The 27,778-nt window shown below is 44.3% G+C and overlaps 1 protein-coding gene across 1 annotated transcript; it reads right to left on the reverse strand.

Annotated features, from left to right (window-relative positions):
* Positions 1-7,258: 7,258 nt before the first annotated feature.
* LOC123453629 lies at positions 7,259-12,512 on the reverse strand (the record flags this gene model as incomplete). The annotated part of the gene is given in 7 exon segments (XM_045130658.1): positions 7,259-9,081; positions 9,084-9,270; positions 9,272-11,011; positions 11,014-11,350; positions 11,352-11,872; positions 12,004-12,068; positions 12,071-12,512. Coding segments are annotated over 7 exon segments (5,115 nt in total), but the record flags the coding sequence as incomplete, so codon positions are not given.
* Between the last annotated feature and the right edge of the window lie 15,266 nt (positions 12,513-27,778).

Raw genomic sequence — 27,778 nt, forward strand, 5'->3', positions numbered from 1 at the left:
TTAAAACAGTGAAATGTGTCACATTCATGTAAGCCAAAATTACATAGTTATGTTAATTGGAAGCATCCCTGCTGTATGATAACAACTATACTAATACTATAACCATTATAACTCATTGTTTAATTATTTTTAGTTTCTGATTATAGTAAATTAAAGTAGTTTTACATGAATATATTTCATTACTGGTTAACTTGAAATATCACCACTATTTACTTGTAGAAGGATCACATAACAGAATAACTACTACTTTTAACTGCAAATCCACCCCTGCCATTAGCAATGAGTTTATTTTTCAATAGATATTTTTCACTACTACAAACACACTGTATTTACCAGAGGCAAGAAGGGATGTAGGGCAATCTGTTATAATCACCTGAATGAATGCCTGGCAACCACATCTGCATTTAAATTCCTTCTTGCCCCATTCCTTTACTGATATCTTTCAGACAGTACAGGCCCTGAGTGATCATAAATGACTGTTGACATACATGGAAGAACAAGGGAACATACAAATTTGTTTTCCATGTATGCCTCCACAGATGTCTTGCCTGTGTTTCTCCTTGTCTCTTAAAAAAAAAAAAAAAGGTATAAATAGAAAAGTATGAGCCTGGTCATATTTTTAAATTCATAAATACCATGACACAATGCAGGGTTTTTTCTACAACTTAGTGAGGATAAAAGAAAGTGAAAAGTTAAGAAAGTAGGCAAGACAAACAAAGAAAAAAAAAAATGAGGACTACTTCAAAGTTGTTTTGAGTTATCTATGAAAAGATTTTGATTTTAAAGCACATAATCTGAAAATAAAATAAATTTTACACTTTTAACATAAGGTTTGGTGGCAGTCACTGCATGATTATATCGTTTGCACTTTCCCAGCTAAGTTAGTATGAAGACAATTAAAAAAAAAAAAAAAAAAAAAACTCAATATGGAGAACTACTGGCCAAGATGGTGACTGCCTTACTGTGCTGCACATCCCCGGAAAAGAAAGGCAAGACATTAAGGGTTCACTGGGTCTTTTAGGAGAGAGCAATCTCCAACAGATTGCAGTGGGAGGGCACAGAGGGGAAAAATCTGGGAATTGCTGATTCCCTTGTGAGCAGGTAGCCCTCTAGTCCCCCACATCGCCCAAGCAGCTGCTGTACCCACAGTCCCAGCTTCAGGATACTCTTGCACTTACTGTAGGAGAAGGGTCCCAGGCCAACATAGTTCCACTTGCCTCACTGCACAGGGGTGATGGCATGGCTACCCCTGCTGTCGAGTGACTTTGGACAGGCTCCACCTGCTGGCACATTGGGGCTCAGGCTCCACTGATCCATTTGCCCACCACACACACACCACCCCCAATCCCTGCTTGTGCAAGCTTAGCTTGCTCAGCCCATTTGCTCACTTACTGCTCCGGCCGCCACACGTTCACACACAAGACCAGGCCCATTCCAAGTGCCCACATAAGCTAAGGCTCTCCCTGCCTGCCTGCCTGTGTCACCTCAGTTGCAAGCCCCTCCCTGTCTGCCATGCTGGCTGACCACCATTCTCCTGTTGCAGGCAAGCTCACACTGCTTCAAGGTGCCAGTGGTCCACCACACCGGAGATTAGGCTGCTTCAGCGCTTGGTGCCTCCCTGTCCCTCTTAGCATAAGCACAGGCAGCTTTGGCAAAATACTGCGTGAGAGCTCAGGCAACTTTGGCACACCTGCTAAGCAGGCACTCAGGTGGCTTTGGAAAGTGAGAGCCAAAGCCAAGACTACTTGCTATCTGCCTCAGGCTGTTTCAGTTTCCCACTGTGCTTGAGCTCAGGCTGATCCACCCAGCTATGTACCCATACACTGTGATGAGCAGACCAGAAAAAGAAATAACATGAAAAAATCAAATGCAAGAAATTCCAGTTAAATCACCTAGTACTATAATAACCATCTCTAATCAAAACACAGAAGAGCCTTTAGATTCAGAACACCAAAATGAGACTATGAGCAATGCAACCCTGGCCAAGCTACTGGTAGAACTTACAGAAAAGCAACAAAGGACCAATAATCATGTGAATGCGGCCATCATTAGATTAGAACTAATAGATAAGAAAATGTAATGAATTCAAAGACAGTTGACAAATATGAAGGAGACTGAAAAAAAGAGGACCTCAAGAATCATCAGGTGATGCTAAATGAAGACATAAAGAAATGCAGGGAAGAATTCCAAGAAGCATCAAGAAAATCAGAAAATGATGTGAAAAGAGAGCTTGACAGAGGGATGAAAACTATACAGAGAAAAGTAGTAGAAAATGCAAACTTAATTGAACAAGTCACAAAACTCTCTAGAAGCTCTTAAGAATAGAATCAGCCATGTGGAGGATAGAAACTGTGATCTGGAAGACAAGATGGAAGAAACAGTACAAGAGTTCAAAATTTTCAGTAAAATCAACATTTCTGTGAACAGAACATGAGGGAATTGTGGGATACCCTTAAACATCCTAATATCAGGATCATTGGAATACCAGAATGAGAAGAAATTCAGACCAAAGGCACGGAGAACTTATTTAACAAAATAATCAAGGAAAACTTCCCCACTCTCTCAAAAGAAAGGCCCATCAAGATACTAGAAGCTTGATCCACACAACTCGCCATGCACTACACTTAAGTCCAAATGGAACAAAGTCCTCAATATAAGACCAGAAACTAGGCTACTACTGGAAGAAAATATAGGAAGAACTTTCCATGATATAGGAATGGAAAAAACTTCCTGAACAAAACCCCAGTAGCTCACAATCTTTTTTTTAATTTTATTTATTTATTTATTTATTTGAGAGCAACAGACATAGAGAGAAAGACAGATAGAGGGAGAGAGAGAATGGGCGCGCCAGGGCTTCCAGCCTCTGCAAACGGACTCCAGACGCATGCGCCCCCTTGTGCATCTGGCTAACGTGGGACCTGGAGAACCGAGCCTCGAACTGGGGTCCTTAGGCTTCACAGGCAAGCGCTTAACCGCTAAGCCATCTCTCCAGCCCTCACAATCTTAAACAGTCACTCAACCAATGGTATCACATGAAGCTAAAGACTTTCTTTACAGACAAGCATACAATAAGCAAAGCCAATAGATGATCCACAGAATGGGAGAAAATATTTGCAGGGTATCCAACTGACAGAGTCCTAATCTCTAGAATCAACAAAGAACTCCCAAACCTAAACATTAAAAAGTAAACAACCGGGCTGGAGAGATGGCTTAGCGGTTAAGCGCTTGCCTGTGAAGCCTAAGGACCCCGGTTCAAGGCTCGGTTCCCCAGGTCCCACGTTAGCCAGATGCACAAGGGGGCGCACGCATCTGGAGTTCGTTTGCAGAGGCTGGAAGCCCTGGCGCGCCCATTCTCTCTCTTCCTCTATCTGTCTTTCTCTCTGTGTCTGTCGCTCTCAAATAAATAAATAAAAATTAAAAAAAAAAAAGAAAATAAAGGGCTAAGAAAATAAGATTTAAAAAAAAAAAGTAAACAACCCTCTCAGAAAATGGGGCAAAGAGATGGACAGCAGTTCACAGAGGAAGAAACATAAATGGCAAACACACACTTAAGAAAATGTTCATCATCCCTAATCATCAGGGGAATGCAAATTAAAACAACTATTAGATTCCACCTTACCCCAGTCTGAATAGCAAACAGGAAAAAAAAAAAAATCAAATGAAAATAAATGCTGGTGAGGATGTGGATAATTAGGAAACCTCATCTACTGTTGATGGGAATATCAGATGGTACAACCACTTTAGAAAGCAATATGGAGATTCCTGAAAAAGCAGAAAAATAGAGATACCAACTGGCCCAATTATTCCCTTAATGGTCATCTACCCTAAAACCTTTAGACCTCAGTCCAGACAGATTTGCCCAACCATGTTTGTTGCGGCTCAATTTGTAATAGCTAAGAGCTGTAACCAACCCAGATGTGCATCACTAGAAGAATGGATAACTAAGTATATCAACACAATGGAATTGTACACAGCATTGAGAAAAAAATGACACAATGAAATTGGACGAAAAATGGTTGAACCTGGAACAGATCAATCTCAGTGAACTTACCCAATCAAAGGAAGAAAATCACTACATAGTCTCATTCATACACAGACATAACCTGAATCTACCCAAGATGCCTTATATTCCCAGCAAGCACTTCAAGGACTAGACAATATGATGGGTTGGAGGAACGAGGGGAGGGAGGAGATGGGAAACACAAATCTAGACCCAAAGGGCAATGGTACCATAAAATTCTACATCCTAAAAGGCAGTCCAAATGGTTGAACCTTCACCAGGCCTTTAGAGGGAACACCAGAGCCACAAGACACTGGAGAGTGTATGATGAAGACTGACCTTAATCTTCTACAGCCTCTCTCTCTCACTCTCTTTCTCTCTCTCTGCTCTCTACCTCTTTTATATTAGTTATATTTTTCTTCCTTTTCTTAGTGGACACTGACCTGTAACTCCCAGTTCCAGCATGTGGCTATCATCCACAATGAGCTTTTGATCAGAGAGATTGAAGGAACCCCAGGAGGGGGACCCCACGCTCTGCATGGATATGGTGACAACCCAAATCACTCATGAGAAGTGGTCTTGATGCAAACTGCAAGAGGATTTTATTCCAAGTGCTCTGGGGCCCACAGTCGTACACTGCACAGGGGTAGAGGACTGCAGAAACCTGAATGCAGGAATGGGAAAGTTTTTATAGGGTTTCTAACAAAGCCTGTGCATTAGACCAATCATTTTTTAATATCAGGAGCCTGCAGGGTGCGAGCCAGTCAGTTTGTGCCACCCCATAGTTTCTAAGCCAATTAGTTTAATTTGTTCAAGCCCCTCATGGACCAATCATTCTCTTATGACCTTGGTGGTCAGCATTTGTGCAGGTCCTTGGGTGGGAGTAGCAGAGTATGGTATCAGCCTCCTATGACCTTGGAGGTCAGCATTTGCGCAGGTCCTTAGGTGGGGGTAGCAGAGTATGGTATCAGCCTCCTATGACCTTGGTGGTCTGAAGCAGGCTGCTACAGCTTATGGTGCGAGCTACTAAGGCTTACACAGTGGGCTATTAAGGCTTATGGTGCAGGCTATTTACAGAAACCAAATAAGTGGTTCACTTCATTACTCACTTCCCATCCTTGAGGGCTATCTCATGCCCTTTTTACATAGTTTTATATTAGGAGCGGGCTCTGATATAATGAGAAGAGGGATTCTTTACTTGCTTCCAACAGAGAGTAAAGCCTGGAGTTTGAGGTATGCAGGGGCCCGCTTAAGCTCCCTTTGGAGCGTGGTAGTATTTCTGGGCTTCTGAATTCTTGGGCCTTTCATTTCCCACTTTTTCTCTTGTTAATAGTTCTAATCCTAGAACTTGGAAGGACTAAATGTAATCTTCCTCTCTGCCCTGAAGGCCCTTATATTGTTGTGTAAGTATCATGATCTGGACCGTGCTCACTCGTTCTCTAACAAAAGTGAAAATCTTATTAAGTATGCAAGGTCCAACTGAAAGCATCAGGAGCAAAACCATTAAGGGTCCCATCAGGGTGGAAAGCAGAGTAGTCATCCAGGGGGACTTGTTGAACCATCCCTCAAACCATCCTTGGTCAGTTTCCCTCTCCCTTCAACGCTTTTCTAGTCTTTCCCTGAGTTTGCTCATGGAGTCTCTGATAGCTCCTGAGTGATTTACATAAAAGCAAAATTCTTCCTTTAAGGCTGCACATAATCTGCCTTCTTTTAGGAAGAGTAGGTCTAATCCCCTCCGGTTTTGTAAGACCACTTCAGATAAGGAGGTCAGGAACTCCTCTAGATTACTAACAGATTTCTCTAAAGCTTGGAGATCCTCATTTATGACAGCATGTAGTTCACCAAGCCCTCTTTCTAATTGTTGTGGTCCCGTGGCCAGGGCTGTGGTCCCCGTCCCCACACCGGCGGCTATCCCTAAGCCAAGTATGACTGCTAGGGTAAGGGTTACAGGCTCCCTTTTGGATCGAGTGGGATGATAGTCATATTCATCGATGACTACTTCCTCAGGATGGTAGTAAACCCGGGGGACAAGCTGGACCATTATACAGAAATTTTTGGATGGGTTAAAAACTGAAGTAGAAACACAGGGAGTTAGCCTAGTATCACACGCCCACCACCTGTTATACCCTGGCACTAGATATTGGTTGTCTGAAGTCTGACTTTAGGTCAGAGTAACATTACAAAGATGTTGGTGGGACGGGGGGGGGGGGGCTTTCCTATACATGCCCCCCTTCCTGAGACCCCGGGGAGAGTCAACTTGTTTTTGGTCCCCCATGAACACTGGCTATTATGTTCTTTAGTCATATTAAACTCTCCCATAGTTGCCATCCCCTCATAATAGGGTGGTGCTGAGGATAAACAAAGCCATCAGGCAGAGGTAATGTTGGGGTTGGTGGCATTTATGGCGAGGAAGGCCCCTTGGATTAGGTTAAAGAGCCTCTGTCCTGTCCTGTGTGGGGCTTCCGAGAGTGGGCTAATCAAAGGGGTTCTAGCAGTCGTTATTGGATGGGTCTTAGTTGCCACTGTGGGTGGGAGCTTGGGTAATGCCACTTTAGGGTGTCCCTGTTCTACTAGAACTTTATTAGGTCCTACTGGTCTTGGGGTGGGAGGCTCTATCTTAAGTCGTATAGTAAAGGTTAGGCCCTTATCCCATCCTGTCATATAAAACCTGAGTCGCCAAGTTTTTCCTTTTATCCAGTCTTGGGACTCTCGACCTGGGGGGGTGAAAGAGATGTTGAGAGGAACTGCTTTTTTTTTTCATCTAATCCTTCCTGCACAGTAATCAGGTCCCAGGAGGAAACTGGGTGCCAGTAGGTATTGCCTGTAGTTTCACAACCCCAGTATTTACAGTAGAACTGTTTTATCCCTCCACAATTTTGTTTAGAAGTTTGGGGGCAGACATAAAATGGAGTATGCTGCATCTTACGTTGGGCTGGCCCAGAGCTGCACCCCGGGTTGTCTGCTATGTATTGGCCTTGGGAGATGACCCCTTGTGTGAGTGCCCGCTTAGCCACATGAGAGTGGACTTCTCTAGGGACCTCCTCCGGGGTGAGCTCTGGGATATCCCAAAATTCTACCCTGGCTACTAGGGCACATATGTCAGGGGTCAGGACAGGCCACCAAGTCCAGGGGGACGCTTCCCTAGTTGCAGTCCATATTATATCCCCCATTTGAGAAAACACTTACCAAGTCAACTTTTGGGGGGCATAGGGATTGGAGGCATCACCTAGCTGGAGAAGGAGAAGCCACACGGTGAAGCCTAAGTTTAAGGGGATTGTCTGTCCTCTCGGCTTGCCATTCGGGGCCCGGTGGCAGAGCAGGCTTGACGTGAGATGCATGGATCCAGGCGGGTATTCCTTCAACTTTCACGGCCATTGGAGTGGTCAGTAGGACAAGGTAGGGGCCCTTCCACCGAGTCTCAAGGTTTCCTGCGTGGTGGCGTCTGACATAGACCGAATCTCCCACCTGGAAGTGATGTGGAACCTGTAAGACTCCTTCTCCTGAGTAAGCCTCCTGGAGTCGCTTCCACACTCATTGTCTCACCCACTCGAGCACCTTCAGCCTAGAGAACAGAGGCTGGGAAAGCGGCACATCAGTATTATGTATAGAGGTTATTTCTACCAGTGGAGGAGGTCCCCTGTATAGCAATTCACAGGGGGTCAGTCCAAATTGTCCGGGTGTGTTTCTGACCCTAAAGAGCACAAAGGGTAGGAGAGCTATCCAATCATTAGCACCAGTCTCTGCGGTCAATTTGGTGAGGGTCTCTTTAATGGTTCTAGTGATCCTTTCTACCTGTCCTGAACTTTGGGGTCTGTATGCACAATGTAATTTCCAATCAATCCCCAATATTTTGGCCAGTCCTTGACTTACCTGGACAACAAAGGTAATTGTCTGATCTATTACCTTGGGTGTCCCAAATCTTGGGAAAATTTCTTCCAGTATTTTCTTAGCCACCATGGTTGAGGTTTCTTTCTTGGTAGGATAAACCTCTACCCATCCTGAAAAAGTGTCTACAAAAACTAGTAAATACTTATTACCATACTTAGCTGGTTTTACCTCAGTGAAGTCCACTTCCCAGTGAGCACCTGGGCTGTCTCCCCTTAGCCTCTTCCCAGGAGGCATTCTTGAGGGATTAGCATTGACCATCTGGCAAGGTACACAATGCTTGACTACTGAGCCAGCTATCTCTGGCAACCTCAGAATATGGTAAGGAGACGTCTGCAGCAGTTTTTGTAGATGTTTGGCCCCCAGATGGGTTAGGTGGTGTACTTGTTGAACGTACTCTAGTCCCTTTGCTTGAGGTAGAATCTCTGAGGTAAAACAGGCCCCCTCTGGAGTTTCAGAGAACTGACCTAACTTTCTAATTTCTTGCCAGTCACCTGGGGTATATTGTTGCTCACTTTTTTGGTTCTTTGGCTTTTCTATTATGGGCAGAAGGTTGACCCCCTGGGCAGCCTGCTTGGCCACTTGGTCATCCATCTGGTTTCCTTTGGAGATAAAATCTTTGGCTTTTTGGTGGCCAGGGCAATGCATAATGGCCAGTCTTTTGGGTAGATGTAGAGCTTCTAGCAAACTTAGAATTTCTTCTTTGTTTTTAATTTCTTTCCCTGCTGAAGTAAGTAGCCCTCTCTGTTTGTAGATGGCCCCATGTACGTGTGCAGTAGCAAAAGCATACCTGCTGTCCATGTAGATATTCACAGACTTTCCTTCAGCTAGTCGTAAGGCCTGTGTGAGGGCCATGAGCTCAGCCTTTTGTGCTGAAGTTCCTTCTGGCAGACTGCTGGCCCAGACTGTTCGTGTTCCATCTACTATCGCTGCCCCTGCCATCCTCTTACCTTCTACAATGTAACTGCTTCCATCTGTGAACCAGGTTAATGTTCCTCCAGTCAGTGGGACATCTGTGAGATCCTTTAGGATCCCAGTTTCCTCAATCATCAGTTGATGACAGTCATGAGTCACTGTCTCATCAGTTTCTTCAGGAAGAAGAGTAGCGGGGTTGAAGATGGCAGGTGGGGCAAACGTTATCCTGTCAGTGAGGAGCAGGCTCTGGTAGTGAGTCATATGGGCATTAGTCATCCATTGGGGGGCTGCCGGACAATGTTCTCCAGGGCATGGGGGGCAATGACAGTTATCCTCTGCCCTAGAGTTAGTTTATCAGCATCTTTGATCAATGTGGACACTGCCGCTATGGCTTTTAGACATATAGGCCATCCACTAGACACAGGGTCAAGTTTCTTTGATAGGTAGGCAACGGGTCTTCTCCATGGCCCTACATGGCCCTAAGGATTGGGTTAGGACTCCCCGGGCTATCCCCTTACGCTCATCTACATAAAGGGTGAATGGTTTAGTCACATCAGGGAGGGCTAGGGCAGGCTCACTTAATAGTGCCTTCTTGATGGCATCAAATGCCCCCTGGTGTTCAGAGGTCCAAGTGAATTTTCCTTTCTCTTTACTTAGTGGATAGAGGGGGGCTGCTAGGGTTGCAAACCTTGGGATCCATAGTCTACAGAACCAAGCTGTCCCCAGGAACTCTCTAACTTGTCTGGCCATAGTTGGGACCGGTATTTGTACTACAGTACTCTTTCATGCCTCTGTCAGCCATCTTTGTCCATCCCGCAAGGAGTACCCCAAATATGTTACCTCTCTTTTGCATATTTAGGCCTTCTTAGCCGAGGCTTGGTAACCAAGGTCAGTCAGCTCCAGTAGTAATGCTTTTGTACCTTTTAGACAGTCCTGTTGGGTAGCTCCTGCCAGGAGTAAGTCATCAACATATTGAAGGAGGGTTACCTGTGGGTGTTGAACTCTAAAATTGGCTAGGTCCCTGTGTAGGGTTTCATCAAAGATGGTTGGGGAGTTCTTGAATCCCTGGGGCAACCAGGTCCAGGTGAGCTGCCCAGTCCTTCCTGTGTCTGGGTCTCTCCATTCAAAGGCAAAAAGAGGTTGGCTGTCCAAATGTAATCTTAGGCAGAAGAAAGCATCTTTTAGATCCAACACTGTATACCAAATCCACTCTGGTGGGAGAACACTAAGGAGGTTGTAAGGGTATGGGACAGTTGGATGTATGTCCTGTACTCTTTTATTGACTTCTCTCAAATCCTGTACAGGGCAGTAATCATTGGTTCCAGGTTTTCTAACTGGCAGTAAGGGAGTGTTCCAGGGGGACTGAACCAGTACCAGAATACCTTGTTGAATCAGTCTTAGGATATGGGGCCGAATTCCTTCTCGGGCCTCTCGGCTCATGGGATATTGTTTGACTGATACTGATGTAGCACTGGCTTTTAGTTGAATGACCTGTGGGGATACTTGTTTCGCCAAGCCCATGCCCGCAGTTTCTGCCCAGGCTTGGGGAAATTGTTCTAACCAGGGCTTTAGGTCTTGATTAGGCTCTACCAGGGGAGAGTATAATTGATACTCATCATCTAGTTGGAGAGTTAACATGTTGATGGGTAGACCTCCAGCAGACACTTCTGGTTTTTCTGATTTGAAGGAAATTTGAACACCCATCTTGGTTAATAGGTCCCTACCAAGGAGGGGCGCTGGACATTCAGGAATGACTAAGAATGAGTGGGTTACCCATCCCACTCCCATGTCAACGGTTCTTCGGATAGTCCATGCATATTGCCATTGTCCAGTAGCACCCAGAACCCAGGATTTTAGCCCTCCTAGTGGTTGCAAGAGTACTGAATGTTCAGCACCAGTCTCCACGAGGAATTTGACTGGCTTCCCCTCCACCTTCAGAGTTACCCTGGGCTCGGGGAGGGGCTCCGAGCCCCGTCCTCCCTAGTCTTCATCTTCTCCAAGGGTTAGGACCCTAGGTCTTTTGCTGTTCTTCTTAGGGCAGTCTCTTGCCCAGTGCCCTTTCTCCTTGCAACAGGCACATTGATCTCTATCAAGTTGGGTCCTGTTGCCCAGGTTCCCTATCTGCCTAGGGCCTGTCCTAAACTTTTGAATATTTCTGTCCCTTTCTCCTTTTTTTTCTACCACTGTGGCCAGGATCCTAGTCAGATTTTTCTATTGCACCTATCCTCCCTTTCCTCTCTCTCTTTCTCACGTCTCTCCTCACGTTCTTCTCTCTCTCTTTCTCTCCTTTGCTCCTTTTCCTCTTCTGTCTCCCTTTTGTAATATACCTTTTCTGCCTCTTTTACTAAATCACGCAGCTCAGCTTCCTGTAATACCTCCAATCTCTGAAGTTTCTTTCTGATATCAGGAGCTGACTGTCCTATGAAAGCTAATGTTACTGAGCTTTTTTGAATCTCAGAGGTGGGGTCAAAGGGTGTAAACCTCCTAAATGCTTCCATGAGCCTCTCAAGAAACATTGAGGGAGACTCCATTGGCCCCTGCATCACCTCTCACCTTGGCCAAATTGGTGGGCCTTCTGGAGGCACCTCGGAGACCCACCACCAGAGCCTGGTGATAGATTTTTAAGCTCTCCATACCTTCAGCCGTATTGTGGTCCCAAACAGGGAGAGTCAGAGGGAACCCCATGTCTATCTCATGCTGCAGCTGTGTGGGCTGCCTGTCAGCCCCAGGGACATTTTTTCTGGCCTCTATTAAAATTTTCTCTCGTTCCTCGGTTGTGAAGAGTGTCTGCAACAGCTGTTGGCAATCATCCCAGGTAGGCTGATGAGAAAACATAAGAGACTCCATCAGCCTCGTGAGGCATTGGGGTTCCTCTGAAAAAGAGGGGTGGTTAGCTTTCCAGTTATAAAGATCTGCAGAGGAAAAAGGCCAATATTGGAGGGGTTGTAGTTGGCCCCCCAGCATGGGAGGACCTGCCTCGTGTAGTGGCAGTGTTACAATTACATTTGCTCCCTCCAGGGTAGCATCTCTCCAGCTCCGCGTACTTGCGGCCAGCCCTCCCATTTCCAGGGGCTCAGGAGGGGTGGAGGTAGGAAGCTTGGGCAAGCTGGGAGGCGGAGGCTCAGAGAGGGCGAGGGGCAGAAGCTTGGGAAGGGCGGAGGGCATAGTTTAGGGAAGGGTGAGGGGCGGAGGCTTGGAAGGGCGGAGGGTGGAGTTTCGGGAGGGGCAAGAGGCCCTCTCTCAGCTCCCGGGACTAGGTAAGGGGGGGAGGGGCAGGCTGAGTCTCCAGCCAAGCTGGAGGCTCCTTGATCTCAGTGTAGATGCGACGGGGAGGTCTGGCTCCCTCAGGAGAGGGCTTTTTTGCATTTTCGAGAGTCAGAACTCTGGAACTTGAGTTCTTTGGTTTATTCAGCCATGGCCTGACCCACAGTGGGGGGTTGTCCACCAAATCCTTCCAGGTGAGTATATAATCCTCTTGGTTGGGACAGGAGCCTGGTCCATTCTGAAAAATAATATCTTTAACAGCCAGAATAGTCTCGGAATTAAAGGTTCCTTCTGATGGCCATCCAACCTCATAAATTGGCCACTCAGAGGCACAAAACGTTTGCCAGGGTCTCCTTCTAACCTCAACTGACAAATTATGGGCCCTAGACTTAACTTCAGTCCAATGGTCAAGAGTCAAGCTAAGGGGCGTTGTCACCATCTGTCCCATTTTAGAACTATAGACAAAGACACAAAGAACAACAACAACACACACAACTGAGACTAACAAATCCAGACACCAGCGACCCGTCCGTGTCTTCGACAAGCAGGCAAATGAGTCGGACAGCCACGAAGGAGGAAGCTTCCGATCTAACAACAGAACTCGGTCCTCTGACTGACAGTAGGAGACCACCAGGTGTCCCTGGCTCTCCTCACCTCCCAGGGCGTACCCCAGGGTGGCAGCCTATGATCCTCCTAGCACGTCTGCTGATCATGGCCCTCTGGTCCTTTACGGCCCTAGAGGATGGCTGCAAATCCAACCAAGCCAAAAGTGCACGTCCCAGAAAGCAGATGCTCAGAACGAAAACACCAGCCGGCACACATTCACTCAAGAGGGGGCCCCCCTTACCTCCAAGTTGGTTCTCGGGTGTATGTTGGGGGGGCCTTCAGATCCCAGACGAGCCCCCAATGAAGGAACCCCAGGAGGGGGACCCCACGCTCTGCACGGATATGGTGACAACCCAAATCACTCATGAGAAGCGGTCTTGATGCAAACTGCAAGAGGATTTTATTCCAAGTGCTCTGGGGCCCACAGTCGTACACTGCACAGGGGTAGAGGACTGCAGAGCCCTGAATGCAGGAACAGGACAGTTTTTATAGGGTTTCTAACAAAGCCTGTGCATTAGACCAATCATTTTTTAATATCAGGAGCCTGCAGGGTGTGAGCCAGTCAGTTTGTGCCACCCCATAGTTTCTAAGCCAATTAGTTTAATTTGTTCAAGCCCCTCGTGGACCAATTATTCTCTTATGACCTTGGTGGTCAGCATTTGTGCAGGTCCTTGGGTGGGAGTAGCAGAGTATGGTATCAGCCTCCTATGACCTTGGAGGTCAGCATTTGCACAGGTCCTTTGGTGGGGGTAGCAGAGTATGGTATCAGCCTTCTATGACCTTGGTGGTCTGAGGCAGGCTGCTACAGCTTATGGTGCGAGCTACTAAGGCTTACAGAGTGGGCTATTAAGGCTTATGGTGCAGGCTATTTACAGAAACCAAATAAGTGGTTCACTTCATTACTCACTTCCCATCCTTGAGGGCTATCTCATGCCCTTTTTACCTAGTTTTATATTAGGAGCAGGCTCTGATATAATGAGAAGAGGGATTCTTTACTTGCTTCCAACAGAGAGTAAAGCCTGGAGTTTGAGGTATGCAGGGGCCCGCTTAAGCTCCCTTTGGAGCGTGGTAGTATTTCTGGGCTTCTGAATTCTTGGGCCTTTCAAGATCTACAAGGTGTCCTAAAAGACAGACAGATTTCTGTCCAAGTACTTGATGACCCACCAAAGGTTAGTGGTAAGACCCCATTGCTGAGACTCCATATATGGTTGACACATAAAATGGAATGGAATGGCATGGCTGGAAGCTGGAAGAGAGACAGTCCCCAGACAGTCAGCGCATCTAGTGCCAGAAGGTGCTACATGGGCGACTGGGGGAAAATGACCAATATCTCTGCAAGCAACTCATGGTCTAACCTACTTAGCAGCAAATAACCTGTTGTGATGCTCACACAAGTACAATAGTGCCACACTGCCATGGTGGGAAATCAACTATTCTTGATTCAGCTAACTGGTCCCCTCACTGATATGGGACCCATAGCTAGAGCTGGGAAACAAGTCAGAAACATATCCAAACATAAGCTTGCTCTCCATTATCAAGCTACCACCAATCGTGGTCTATGAGAGGCCTAGCCTAGATGTATTAAATTCTCTATTAAAAAGTAAGGGTTATCTCATTTGTCAGGTGCTAACTTACTCTCCATTGGGAATCTGCTTTTCTTTTTCAGATGGATGCAGATCCTAAGGAGAAAGCCTCCCCATCATACTTCAAAAGGGTCCCAGCTGAAACTATGAACAATTGGTGAAACAAGCAAGGGTGCTTTTTTCTTGGTGATCCTGGTACCAGCACAAGGGTGAAGGAGATTAACACATAGAAAAATCAACTCCTACCATGTCAGATATCCAGAGACACAGAAGCCCCCAACACCATCACTGAATCAGAAAAAATATGAATTCAACATGGGTCAGGGAAATTTTGCAGAAGAGTGGATGGAAAGAATGTCAGAGCCATATGTTGGGTCATTATATGCGCAAACATTTATCCTACCCATAACTGTGGGCTAACTACATAATGCATGACTCATATACCTCAACAAGGAGGGGCCAGGGGAAGGGAGTAGGACATGGATGAACCTAACAATGGTTCCAACTTGACTGTATTCACTGAGTACAAAACTAATTAAGAAAAAAGTTAACATTTTATTGTTTTGAGTTTTGAAAAAAAAACCTCAATATGAAATAAAAAGTTTAAAAAAATTATTTCATTTGTTATGATAGCAGTAGAAGTTTGTGTGGTACACATGCAGAGATTAAATCCAGAGACTGTAGGCAAATATTGTGGCACTCAATTATATTTACAGTCCTTATGGACATTATTTATGTAAAAAATTATAACTAGTAATATCTTTAAGTTAAAACCAATCATTAGATAGTGGTTTAATATGATGTGAATTATAAATTGAATGTCACTGGCTGCATCTTGTATCTCAAGGATAAATCACAAGACTGTATAAGAATCCATCACCAGTATTATAAATACATTCAGTGGTGCACTTAGTTATTTCTATTATTTCTGATATTTACAATAGAAATCCATAAAACACTTAAAAAGTCACATGTGCTCTGTTTTCATTTGTGAAATCAATGTTTCAGTTTGTTCACCATGTATAATTCTTATGTTTATTTAAGAAGTAAGCAACCCAAACTACTGTTCCTAGCAAAATTATCCCACATAATAGATGGAGAAAGGGAAACTTTCAATGACAAAAGATATATGATTATATGAAAATAAAGTCAAATGTACAGAGAATACTTGATGTAATATGCCACACAGAAGAGTCAAACAGCCATCCTCATAAGCCTAAAGAGGGTAAATACAATAATCAAAACTAGACCAGGGGCCTGGAGAGATAGCTTAGCGGTTAAGAGCTTGCCTGTGAAGCCTAAAGACCCCAGTTCGAGGCTTGGTTCCCCAGGTCCCACGTTAGCCAGATGCACAAGGGGGCGCATGCGTCTGGAGTTCATTTGCAGAGGCTGGAAGCCCTGGCGTGCCCATTTTCTCTCTCTCCCTCTATCTGTCTTTCTCTCTGTGTCTGTTGCTCTCAAATAAATAAATAAATAAATAAAAATTAAAAAAAAAAAAAAACTAGAGCAGGAAAAGGTACAAAGCCTAAGACAGAACCAAACCCCATAAAGCCTCAAACACAGTAGGGGTTAAATAAAATGTCATTGCTACAATTTGAAATATTTATGGTCTTAACTCACCCATTAAAAGACACAAAAATGAAAGAGTGGATCAGAAAACTGGATCCTGCTATCTGCTGTCATCAAGTAACCCATCTGCCCACTAAGCATAGACACTTCCTCAGGGTAAAAGGATGGAATCAAAAAAGAAATTGTACAATTTCTAGGACTGAATGATAAGAACACACCTTATGAGACATAATGAAAGCAGCTATAAAGGGAAAGTTCTCAGCAGTAAATTACTTCGTATCAAAGACAGAGATACATCAAATTAATAAACAAACGACCACCTAAAAGCCTTGGAAAAACAGGACCAATCCAACTCCAAGAGTACCAGACAGAAAAATATACTTAAGACTGGAGGAAAAATTACTAAATTGAAAACTAAGAAAACAATTTTAAAAATTGATAAAAAATGAGCTGGTTATTCAAAAAAAAATAAATAAGATTAATAGATAACTGGCTAATTTGACAAAAAGAAAACAAAAGAGAAGTTGCAAATTAACAAAATTAGAAATGAAAAGGGAGAGGTCACAACAGACATCAATGAAATTCAAAGAATCATCAGGACATGTTGGGCTCCTTCCTGCTCAGGTAGTGCCGACTTCCCTTGGGGTTGAGGGAGGATGATGAGCATCGAATGACCCAGAAACCTCTCCTGGCCACTGGAGAAAAACCACAGTGAGTTGGGAGTCTTTTTGAAGCAGGAACTCACTTTACTGTTACAGGTGGGTGTTTATATAATGTTGAGAACGAAGGTGGCGACTTTAGGGTGGGGTGAGATGTAAGGGCCAATAGCATACCGCGACCTTTGAGATGATTGGTTCTAACAGATGATTGGTTCTAAGTGCATAAGCAGGGACTCTAACTTCCTGTGCAGAAGTGGCAGGCCAGAGGCCATTTGGCCCCCTGCTGAGTTCTAAGTGCCCTCAGGCAGGAATTCTAATTTCCTGTGTGGAAGTAGCAGGCCAGAGGCCATTTGGCCCCCTGCTGAGTCATAGCTGGGTAGAGGCAGTTAGGCTCAGGAAGTTCCACTAGGCCTCACGTCTGGGCCTCTCAAGGCCCAACATCTCCCCCTTTTGTTTTTGTAAGAGCATTTGTCACCATGGCCCCTGTCTTAGTTTGTCCCTCTCTGTGGATCTTACCCTTCATTGGGTACCATGTGTTTAGCTCACTGAGAACCCACTCCGTGGCCTATCTTAGGTTGTCCCCCTCTGGGGATCTTACCCATCATTGGTCACATGGAGGGCAGAGGAGGTAGCCATGGGTCGTCTAAGGAACTTAATTCCTGAGTTGCCAGCCTGTGATAATGTATTTCGGCATGATGAAGTTTTATTGTCTCTAGCCGCTGGTGAATAAATTGTGTAATTTTGTCAATTACACAAGGCCTGACAGTGAGGATAAGGAGGAGGGGAAGGAGGGGGAGGGGTCCAGGTAGAGGGAGGAGGTAGGGTAAGAAGTCATGTAGGCCTGTCCGCAGAAGGTTGTCCTGGGGGTCCCATCACCTCCTCTCCATGTGTTCCTGGAGCCTCTTAATCTTGTCTTGGATGATTCCCGATTTATTGGCTTTAAAGTGGCATTTTTCATATAAAAACAAACATACGCCCCCTTTTTGGATGTTAGTAGGTCTAGTCCTCTCCTGTTTTGTAGGACTATCTTAGCCAGGGAATCTAGCTTCCAGAAATGATATCTACATCTGGGATTAAGGTGGCTGTGGCATAAAGGCCCGTCCAATTGCTGGGCAGAAAGTCATAGGCCATCTCACCTCTGCAAACATATGCCATTCCAGAAGGCAGGCAGTGTTGAGCACTGGGCTCAGTTGTGTTAAAATTATAGAAGAAAGGATGAATGTGTATCACATCTATACAGGAATTATTAGGGGAAGGCGGGGCCCAAATGCCCAGAGGAAACATTGGGAAAAGCGGGACGCGGATGGGGAAGGTGGCTGAGCAGTTTTTTAAGGTCCTATGGACAACTGTACTGTAATTAGCCAAAGAGGCCCAGATCAGAGGCAAAGACAGCAATCCTCCACAAGGGAGGGGGTTATTCAATTTAGCAGGATAAAGGACCATTTTAGGAACAGTCCTCAGGGGCAGGACACTCCCTAGAGAAGTGATTGTCAGTGTCCTCTTGTTGGAACAAGTATTTTAGGTCTCTCGCTGGTACCCAAATGGGTCTTTTTCATCTTGAGGGAAGACACATCTAAACCCTCTTCCTGCTGTGAGGAGTGGATCAGGCCCTCTCCAGGCCCCAGTCAATGGGTCCCTCCATCTTACCCAGATAGAACTGTAGGTAACAGATGAGGACCAATATTTTTGAAAAGGGGATAACTGTTTATTTTCTTTAGAAAAGTTAAAAATGTTTAGGGTAGATAATGCCTTTTTTAGTTGGTCATGTGGCGGTAAGGTTTTCCCTTTTGTTTTTGTAATTGAGACTTGAGAGTTTGATTATATCTTTCAACTATAGCTTGGCCCCAGGGATTGTATGGGATGCCTGTGGAATGTGAGATTTTCCAGGTCTGGAGAAAATCTATAAAGGCCTCGCCTTTATCTGTTTTAATTTGATCAGGCAGCCCAAAAGTGGCAAAATATTGAAGCATATGACTAATGGCATGTTTAGATTTTTCCCCGGCATGTGCTGATGCCTAGCAGGCGCAGGAGAAGGTATTGACTGAAAGAAAGATATATTTAAGATTTCCAAATGGAGAATAGTGTGTGACCTCAATTTGCCAAAGATGAATAGGGCGGAGCCCTCGAGGATTGTTTCCTGTATTTTGAAGGGGGGGTACTTGGAGGGAAGGCTGACAGGACTTACAAGTCCGGACAATTTTTTTAAGGTTCTTGACTGGTACCTATGGAAACCTGTGCTTGAGACCTCTCCAGTTGACATGGGTCAATAAGTGGAAGCATGAAGCTTCTGTAATAGTATTACATTGAGGCATAGAAGCCATTTTATCAGCCAAATTGTTTCCTTGAGAGAGAAATCCCGGTAAATTTTGATGATCCCTGAGATGTTGAAGAAAAATGGGATTGATTCTTTGTTTGAGTAGGGAACGAGCTTGAATCATCAAAGGAGATATAGGGTTGGAGTCCAGTCTAATATGGGCCTCAACGACATTGGGTAATAAATTAACAACATAAAGGCTGTCAGAAAATAAGTTAAATGTCTCTTGAATAGTGTCCAAAGCTAGAACTACAGAAAATATTCTTAGAATTGTGTTGACCCCTCAATCTCATGGGACACTGACTTTATGGGGATAGGCTCTTTTTTTCTGTTTTAAGGGAGGGTAAACGACTAGGGAAGCCCCCAGGCGCCCTCCATCAGTAAACACGGTAAGAAACTCAGGGCTAGGTTGAGATAGGAAAAGCCTGGGGGGCTTCCATTCTAACCTGGAGAAAGAACTTATCCATTTGTGGGAGCCATAATGGCAATCAATTTTACCTAGAAACCCCTCAAGAGCCGTAGCAACTCTGTTATTATTTCTCTTAACCCAGGTGAAATCAGTTATCTTAAAGAGAGTGACAATAAGGTGAGGTTCTGTGCCAAACAACCTGACAGAGGTGTCTCTACCCCTTGTAATGCAATTAGCAGCCTGGTTGGTTATAGAACAAACTCTGGGGATCCCACCGATTGAGAGGTGGATCCATTGGATGGGCTCACCTTCCTGGGCCAACAGTGTGGTGCATAATGTTTCCCCAGGGAAAATGTAGAGGGAGATGGGCAAATTAGGATTGAACCTCTTTAAGGTCACAGTATTTATAGCCTATTGTACCTTATGAAAAATTTGTTGATGACAAGGGGACAAAATTACCTGACAGGAGAAGTTAAGATCCTTTAGGAGGTCAAACAAAGGGGACAGCTCTTCAGTAGTTATGGGTATCCAAGGCCTCATCCAGTTAATTTCTCCCAAGAGCTTCTGGAGTTGGGGCAAGGTATAAGAATCCTGAATATAAAGTTGTGGTTTAACAGGTGAAACTGTATCTAGGGTAAGGGTCGAGCCCAAGATCTTAAAGGGAGGCACGGTTTGAACTTTCTCAGGAGCTACTTTAAAGCTGTGAGTATGAAGGATAGTTAGACATTGGTGGGTAATGTCTTGGAGTGTGGAGGATCTAGGCACCCAAGATAATATCATCCATGTAGATTTATAAAACAGGGTATTGGGGAGATTTATAAGAGAAGAGAAAATGGATGACAGGTAATATTCACAAATGGGTGGGCTATTAGCCATGCCCTGAGGTAAGACAGTCCATTCAAATCTCCTATGTGGGCCATAAAAATTAATAGCGGGTACAGAGAATGCAAAATTGTCCATGTCTCCTGGATGGAGAGGGATAGAGGAGAAACAATCTTTAATGTCAATGATAGTAATGTGGTGTATATTGGGAATAGCTGGGATCCATGGGACCTATTAGGCTTTTTTATGACAAAGACAAGAGAGTTCCAGGGACTAGTGGAGGAACGGATATGTCTGGCCTCCAACTGTTGATCAATAAGTATGTGGAGTTGGTGGAACTTAGAAGAAGGGGTGGCCACTGCTCAACCCATATAGGGTCCCCCAGTCTCCACTGGATTTTAAATGGGGGGGGCTGGGCAGTGGCCCTTAGATTTGGGGGTGTTCATTGGAGTAATTGGGATGACATTCCCTCCCTTCCTCAAACTGTTGTTGATATATATATATTTTTTTTATTTAACAAATCGTTATAAAAGGCCTTATGTTCAGTAGTGATGAAAGCCTCGGCATCTCCAAGGATGTCTTGTCCTAGTAAGTTAACAGTGAGCCCAGTCACCATGAGAGGGCAAAGTTTTTCCTTTCTCTCCACCTGGGTCAGTCCAATGGAGCCACGTGGCAGTCTCCCAGAAGGTGGATTGCCCACCAACTCCCAGTAGGGGAGGGCTGGGCACAAGTTGCCAGGAGGGGGGCACTTCCTCCTTTCTCAGGACCATTCAGTCTGCTCCAGTGTCTATGCAAAGTTTGAATTTTTTATTGCCAATATTTAAAATAATTTTGGGTCTAAGGCCAGGGACCAGGGAGTCGGTCCAATGGGCTTTGATAGATTCTTTCCCCTTATTTAATGGGGCTGGGGGGAGCCCTGGAAGAAGTTTAAAGGCTTTCCCTGTATGTTAAATTTCAATTGGCAGTCCCTAGCCCAATGAAACCCCTTATTGCATTTAGGGCAGCTGGTGCAGGGGGTGTTGGTCATCTCCCCAGAGGGCAGGGGAGGCTTTGTCTTGTTGGGGAACTCCTTTTTAAAGTGACCCACATCCCTACACCCAAAACATATTGAGTTTTTAGGATTCAACTGTAATGCGCAGGTCTTATCAGCTAAATCTCCCTGTTTATTTTCCTGAAGGGCAGCGGCCATGGCCCTAGCCTGATGGGAGATAGTGCCAACATCCTTTGTGGCTATGTAAGACCCCCAGAACAAGGACCCCACGCTCTGCCCGGAAATGGTGGCACCCCAAATCACTCACGAGAAACGGTCTTGATGCAAACAGCAAGAGGATTTTTATTCCAAGCGTGCTGGGGCCCACAGTCGTACACCACTCAGGGGTAGAGGACTGCAGAGCCCCGAATGCAGGAATGGGACAGTTTTTATAGGGTTTCTAACAAAGCCTGTGTGTTAGACCAATCATTTTTTTTTTAACACCAGGAGCCCGTGGGGTGTGAGCCAGTCAGTTTGTGCCACTCCATAGTTTCTAAGCCAATTAGTTTAATTTGTTCAAGCCCCTCATGGACCAATCAGTCTCTTATGACCTTGGTGGTCAGCATTTGCACAGGTCCTTGGGTGGGAGTAGCAGAGTGTGGTATCAGTCTCCTATGACCTTGGTGGTCAGCATTTGTGCAGGTCCTTGGGTGGGGTAGCAGAGTGTGGTATCAGTCTCCTATGACCTTGGTGGTCTGAGGCAGGCTGCTACGGCTTATAGTGCAGGCTACTAAGGCTTATGGTGCAGGCTATTAGGGCTTATGGTGCAGGCTATTTACAGAAACCAAATAAGTGGTTCACTTCATTACTCATTTCCCATCCTTGAGGGCTATCTCATGCCCTTTTTACCTAGTTGTATATTAGGAGCGGGCTCTGATATAATGAGAAGAGGGATTCTTTTTATTTTTATTTTTATTTATTTGAGAGCAACAGACACAGAGAGAAAGACAGATAGAGGGAGAGAGAGAGAGAATGGGTGCGCCAGGGCTTCCAGCCTCTGTAAACAAACTCCAGACGCATGTGCCCCCTTGTGCATCTGGCTAACATGGGACCTGGGGAACCGAGCCTTGAACCGGGGTCCTTAGGCTTCACAGGCAAGCGCTTAACCGCTAAGCCATCTCTCCAGCCCGAGAAGAGGGATTCTTTACTTGTTTCCAACAGAGAGTAAAGGCTGGAGTTTGAGGTATGCAGGGGCCCGCTTAAGCTCCCTTTGGAGCGTGATAGTATTTCTGGGATTCTGAATTCTTGGGCCTTTCAGCTACAATTCATCTACTCATGGAGTTGTCCTTGAGACCCGCACAGGCGAGGCGGTGATCGGCTGTCATCCCTTCCCAGACCAACATTTTAGTAAATTCTTCTCATAATGCCCCTGGGGGAAATTTTCTTTGGAGACATTTTTCCGCCCTATTCATAAATGTGGCCAAGTCCTCAGATGGTTTTTGAGTAATACTCATAAGGGGGGCTTCAGAGGGTCCCTCATCAAGCTTTTTCCATGCCGTTAAGCCCAGTGCCCTGACCAGGTCCCTATATGGGTCAGGTATAGCCGCCTGTTGAGTGCCTGTAGCATATTGATCAGAGATACCAGAGAGTATCCCAAAAGTTATTGGCACAGGGGGCTGTTGATTTTGGTTTTGTTCTGCCTGTGTATGGCACCCATCTTTAAAATAGGCACACCACTTAAGGTATAGGGGACCCGACAAGACAGCCCTGACTAGATTTTTCCAATCTTGGGTTGTACAAGGTTGATGAGCAAGTCCCTGTAATAGGGTCTCAGCCCAAGGAGAGTGGGTCCATCCTCTGAGACTGCCATTTTAAGTTCCTTAATGTCCTGAACTTCCCACGGATACCAAGTAGCAAGGCAATTGCCCCCAGGATTTAGATTGACAGGGAAAAAAAAGAAGCTTTATTTTCTGGCGGCTTGTCAGCCAAACATGAAGAAGGGGCCGAGGGGGTGTTGGCGGCCGAATATGAAGGAGGGGCTGAGGGGGTCCAGAAAGGATTCGTCGATGGAGGAGATGGAGGAGGCCCCCCAGAAGGCCAGGGAGCACTCTCAAAGGGATCAAGTAAGGAGTATAAAGATGTATCCCCTTTCTGGGTTTTTATATCTGTAGCTCCAGGAGGAGTAGCAAGATCAGGCTGTATATTATCTTTTCCTTCTGTCTTTTGTTTATGTTTGGTTAGTCTTGGAGGGAAGCAGTCCTTGAGGGCCGAGGTTGTAGGGAGGACCCCTGAGGGGAGTATTTGACCCTTCTCCACATGTGCCTGACAAACAAGGGCCTCTACCCTATCCCACGTGTCCCAACCAAAGAGATTTCCTTCTGGCAGCCATGGTGCCAGCTTGAAAAGGCAATCCCAGGTCTGTCCAGCCTGATTATCAGTCAAATTACGCCCTCTACTATTTAGGAGTGCCCTGAGAGTTTCTAAGGCAGGATTGGATTTAGAGGTACACTGTCCCTTATTATAAAGTTGAGAGAGAGATGTCCATAAAACGAGGGCAATAGCAACCCACATACACATGAGTATAATACAACCACAAGGATCCAAAAGATAGGTAAACATGTTGTACAAAAGCCGCAGATGCAGCTTGTCTGCGAAATGAAAGTGAAAGTAAAGAGAAAGAGAATGGGAATGAAGAGATGTCGACAAGTAAGTACAGGGTGTAGAAGCAAAGTTTAGCGCAGTAAATATGAAGACTGCCTCATAGCTCATGAGGGTACACTCACCCGCAAACATCAAACCTCCTCAAACATCAAACCTCCTCAAAGACTGTGTCTCACAGGGTGCACTAGTCTGTTGGGGTCCCAGAGCCCCACGTGAGGCCCCAGATGTTGGGCTCCTTCCCACTCAGGTAGTGCCGAGGGAAGAACCAGGCCTGCTGGTTCCTCCTTGAGGGAGGATGATGAGCATCAGACAACCCAGAAACCTCTCCTGGCAGTAGGAGAAAAACCACACTGAGTCAGGAGTCTTTTCCAAGCAGGTACTCACTTATTGTTACAGGTGGGTGTTTATATAATGTTGAGAATGAAGGCGGAGACATTAGGGTGGGGTAAGATGTAAGGGTCAATAGCATACCGAGACCTCTGAGATGATTGGTTCTAAGCAGATGATTGGTTCTAAGCGCATAAGCAGGGACTCTAACTTCCTGTGCAGAAGTGGCAGGCCAGAGGCCATTTGGCCCCCTGCTGAGTTCTAAGTGCCCTCAGGCAGGAATTCTAATTTCCTGTGTGGAAGTAGCAGGCCAGAGGCCATTTGGCAACCTGCTGAGTCATAGCTGGGTGGAGGCAATTAGGCTCAGGAAGTTCCACTAGGCCTCACGTCCAGGCCTCTCAAGGCCCAACAAGGACATATTTCCAAAACCCTCTACTACACACAATTGGATAACCTGGAATAACTGGTTGATTTTCTAGACATACACCTCCTACCCAAACTAAATCCAGAGCAGATAAATTTCTTAAACAAACCTATTTCATCCCTAAATAAAAAGTCTAGGACCTGATATATTCTTAGCCAAATTCTAATAAACCTTCATCAAAGAACTGAAAACACTTTTTTCAAGCCTTTTCACATAACTGGACAATATGCAATGCTCCCTAGCACTTTCTGTAAAGCTAGCATAATCTAGCATCTCCTTAATGCCAAAACAAGATAGAAATAAATCAAGAAAAGATAGCTATAGACCTATATCCCTAATGAACTTAGATGCAAAAGTACTGAACAAAATCCTGGCAAAATCAATTGAATAACACATCAAAAGCATTATCCACCTTGATAAAGAAGGCTTCATCCCAGGGATGTAAGGAGAGTTAGACATACAAAAATGGACTAACATATAATACATAATTAAATTTAAGCTTAAGAACTGCATTATCATTTCAATAGATGCAAAGAAGGCCTTAAACAAATATATCACTTCATGATTAAATGTTGGAGAGACTAGGCATGGGGGTTTATATCTCAACATAATAAAGACTACATACAAAGTACCTGGAGGCAAAAATCAAACTTAATGGAGAAAGACTCAAGGAGTTCCCATTAAGATTGGCAACAAGACAGGGTTGCCCACTGCTCTTAAACATAGTATTGGAAATTTTAGCCCAAGCAAAGAAGCAGAAGAACCATATCAAAGGGATACACACTGGAAAGGAAGAAGACAAACTATCCCTCTTTGAAGATGACATGTTCCTATGAATAAGTGACTTGCCAGACTCTACCAGTAAATTTCTAAAGGTCAAAAATTCATTCAGTAAAAGGGCAGGATATGAAACCAATACACAAAAATCAATACTCTTCCTATATGCAAAATACAAATATACAGAAAAAGAAATCAGCAAGGCTGTCTTGTTTTCAATAACCTCAAAACAAGCAAACATTTTAGAATTAGATTATGAAATTATTCATGGAACTAAGTTAATTGCATGATGAAAACATAAAAACATTGAAGAAAGGAAATCAGGAGGTCATGAGAAAATGGAAAGGCCTTCAATCTCCTGATAGATAGAATTAATATTGTGAAAATGGCATTATTAACAAAAGAAAAATACAGATTCAACACAATGCCAATAAAAATCTCAGAATCATCCTTCATAGAGATAGGAAAAAATAATCTCAGAATTTAAATGGAATGGCAGAAGACCACAGATAACTAAAAGTAGCATTAGCAAAATAAATGCCTGTGGTGGTATCATCATATCCAACTTAAACTATGCTACAAAGCCATAGTAATAAAAACAGCATGGTACTGGTATAAAAACAGACACATAGATTGATGGAACAGAATTGAAGTTACAGACCTTCCTTAGTTCGACAAATTAATGCTACTTGATCTTTGACAAAGGAACCTGCAATGCACACTGGAGAAAAGACAGTATCTTCAACAAATGGTGCTGGACAAACTGGATAGCCACATGTAGAAAAATAAAACTAGACCACTCCTCCTGCCATGCACAGAACAATTGCGAGATGAGCTAGAGTGCTTCGTCCATGGCAAACCTGACAACCAGTGCCAGGGCTATGGAGACACATACTGAGGATACTCAAAACATACCAAAGAAAAAACACAGAAGCTGCTGAGAGGTAAACACTAAAGTAGACATAAAACACATGAACCACAGCCCAGAAAATTTTGTGGAAGTGGTGTCAGAGTGATTTTAGGAGACACAGGGTGGGAGGGAATATCCAGAGGCACCCCTCCCATGATCAACTGCCCTTCTCCCAACTCATAACCAACAGTCCCATGGGGAATTCCAGCAGTCCCACTGAGGAGGACCGTCATTGTAATGGGGGCACAGAGGAAGGAAATGGTAGTACCAACACATGGTGTGTCCAAGCCAAGTTTCGTCTTAATAAAATAGATACTTGAAAAAAAGAACTAACAAAAAAAAGTAAAGTACGTAATCTTGTATCTGGCTAAAATTTGAGGCTTTGAGAATAATCACTTCCTTTACATAGCCTGTTGACTTTTTCCACATAAAACACAAGAAATCAGAGATCCATGTGAACTTCAAAAACAGAATACTTATAAAATTAAAATTCCTTAATTTGTTTGTTATTTTACAAAGTCTTACAGAGCTTAAACCTAAGATTCTAGAATGCTACATGCCGTCACGTGTGTGAATGTGATAGCATGACTATGTCATCGGATGATGGCTTTATCTCTGAACTGGGAGAAATCTGTTGAACATAATAGAAAGGTTTCTTTTCAACTTGTAAAAAACTCTAAATCTCAGACTTCCCAGCACGCAGTTACTTAGTCACCACCGCACTTACTTCACTGGGCATATCTTCTCTTTTTCTGAATCTGTCTCTGTTTCCGCACTGACTATCCTTAAATGCCTTCTCCAATGAGACTGACTCTGATTGGATACCTGTGAACTTGGTGGCACAGGTGGTCCTGCATCAAAATGACTGCCACAAACATACAAATAAGAAGATTGATGGCAATTTTAGAAGAACATCAGAAAAGTAATCAAAATGTTTAATTATAGTTTGTGTCATGTTTCTGTGTAACTGTACCATATTGTGGCAATTGAGCACCTCAAATGTTTATAATATTCACAATCATTATTTTCTACGTTTTAAGTTTTTAACCAAGTAACACACAGAAAAGGATACTGTTTTATTAATTATTACAGTGATATAAATAAAAATAAAATGTAATGAAGTTTAAGGGATTAGCTGCTTTATTGCAAGCTGACTTGACACCACCAGCTTCACACTTGGCTTCATGAATGGTTTTGCCTCTGTACTAACCTTTCTAAACTAGTTTTCTTCCATCTTACTATTCTCATCCTTCCATACTTTCCTCATAAGAATGCCCCTTCTCTCAAATTTCTCAGTCTTCCTCTTCAGAACAAGTTTTCATCCCTGGGCCACCATATCCTACTACATACTGAGTCTCTTATAGTAATAACCAAATGTCCAAGATCAGCAGAGCCAGGTACTAGTGAAGGCATAAGAGCAGAAAACTGCTATATTTCCATGGCTTATGTCTCTTTCTAGTTCCTGAAATTAAGTAAGTGGCCATAGACTTTTGCATATTTTATTTGAAGCTTTTTAGAAACAAGTATTCTGAAGATACCCTTTGGCTTATAGAGCAAGTTGCATATAAACGTTCTTTTTTTGTTAAATTTAATTTATTAGTTTTCATTTCAGTGAATACAGGCAGTTTGGTACCATTATTTAGGCTCATCGTTGATCTACCCCCTCCCATTAGACCCTCCTTG

The sequence above is a fragment of the Jaculus jaculus genome, chromosome 12 (genome assembly GCF_020740685.1).
Source record: "Jaculus jaculus isolate mJacJac1 chromosome 12, mJacJac1.mat.Y.cur, whole genome shotgun sequence".
In the NCBI taxonomy this organism is placed as follows: Eukaryota; Metazoa; Chordata; class Mammalia; order Rodentia; family Dipodidae; genus Jaculus; species Jaculus jaculus.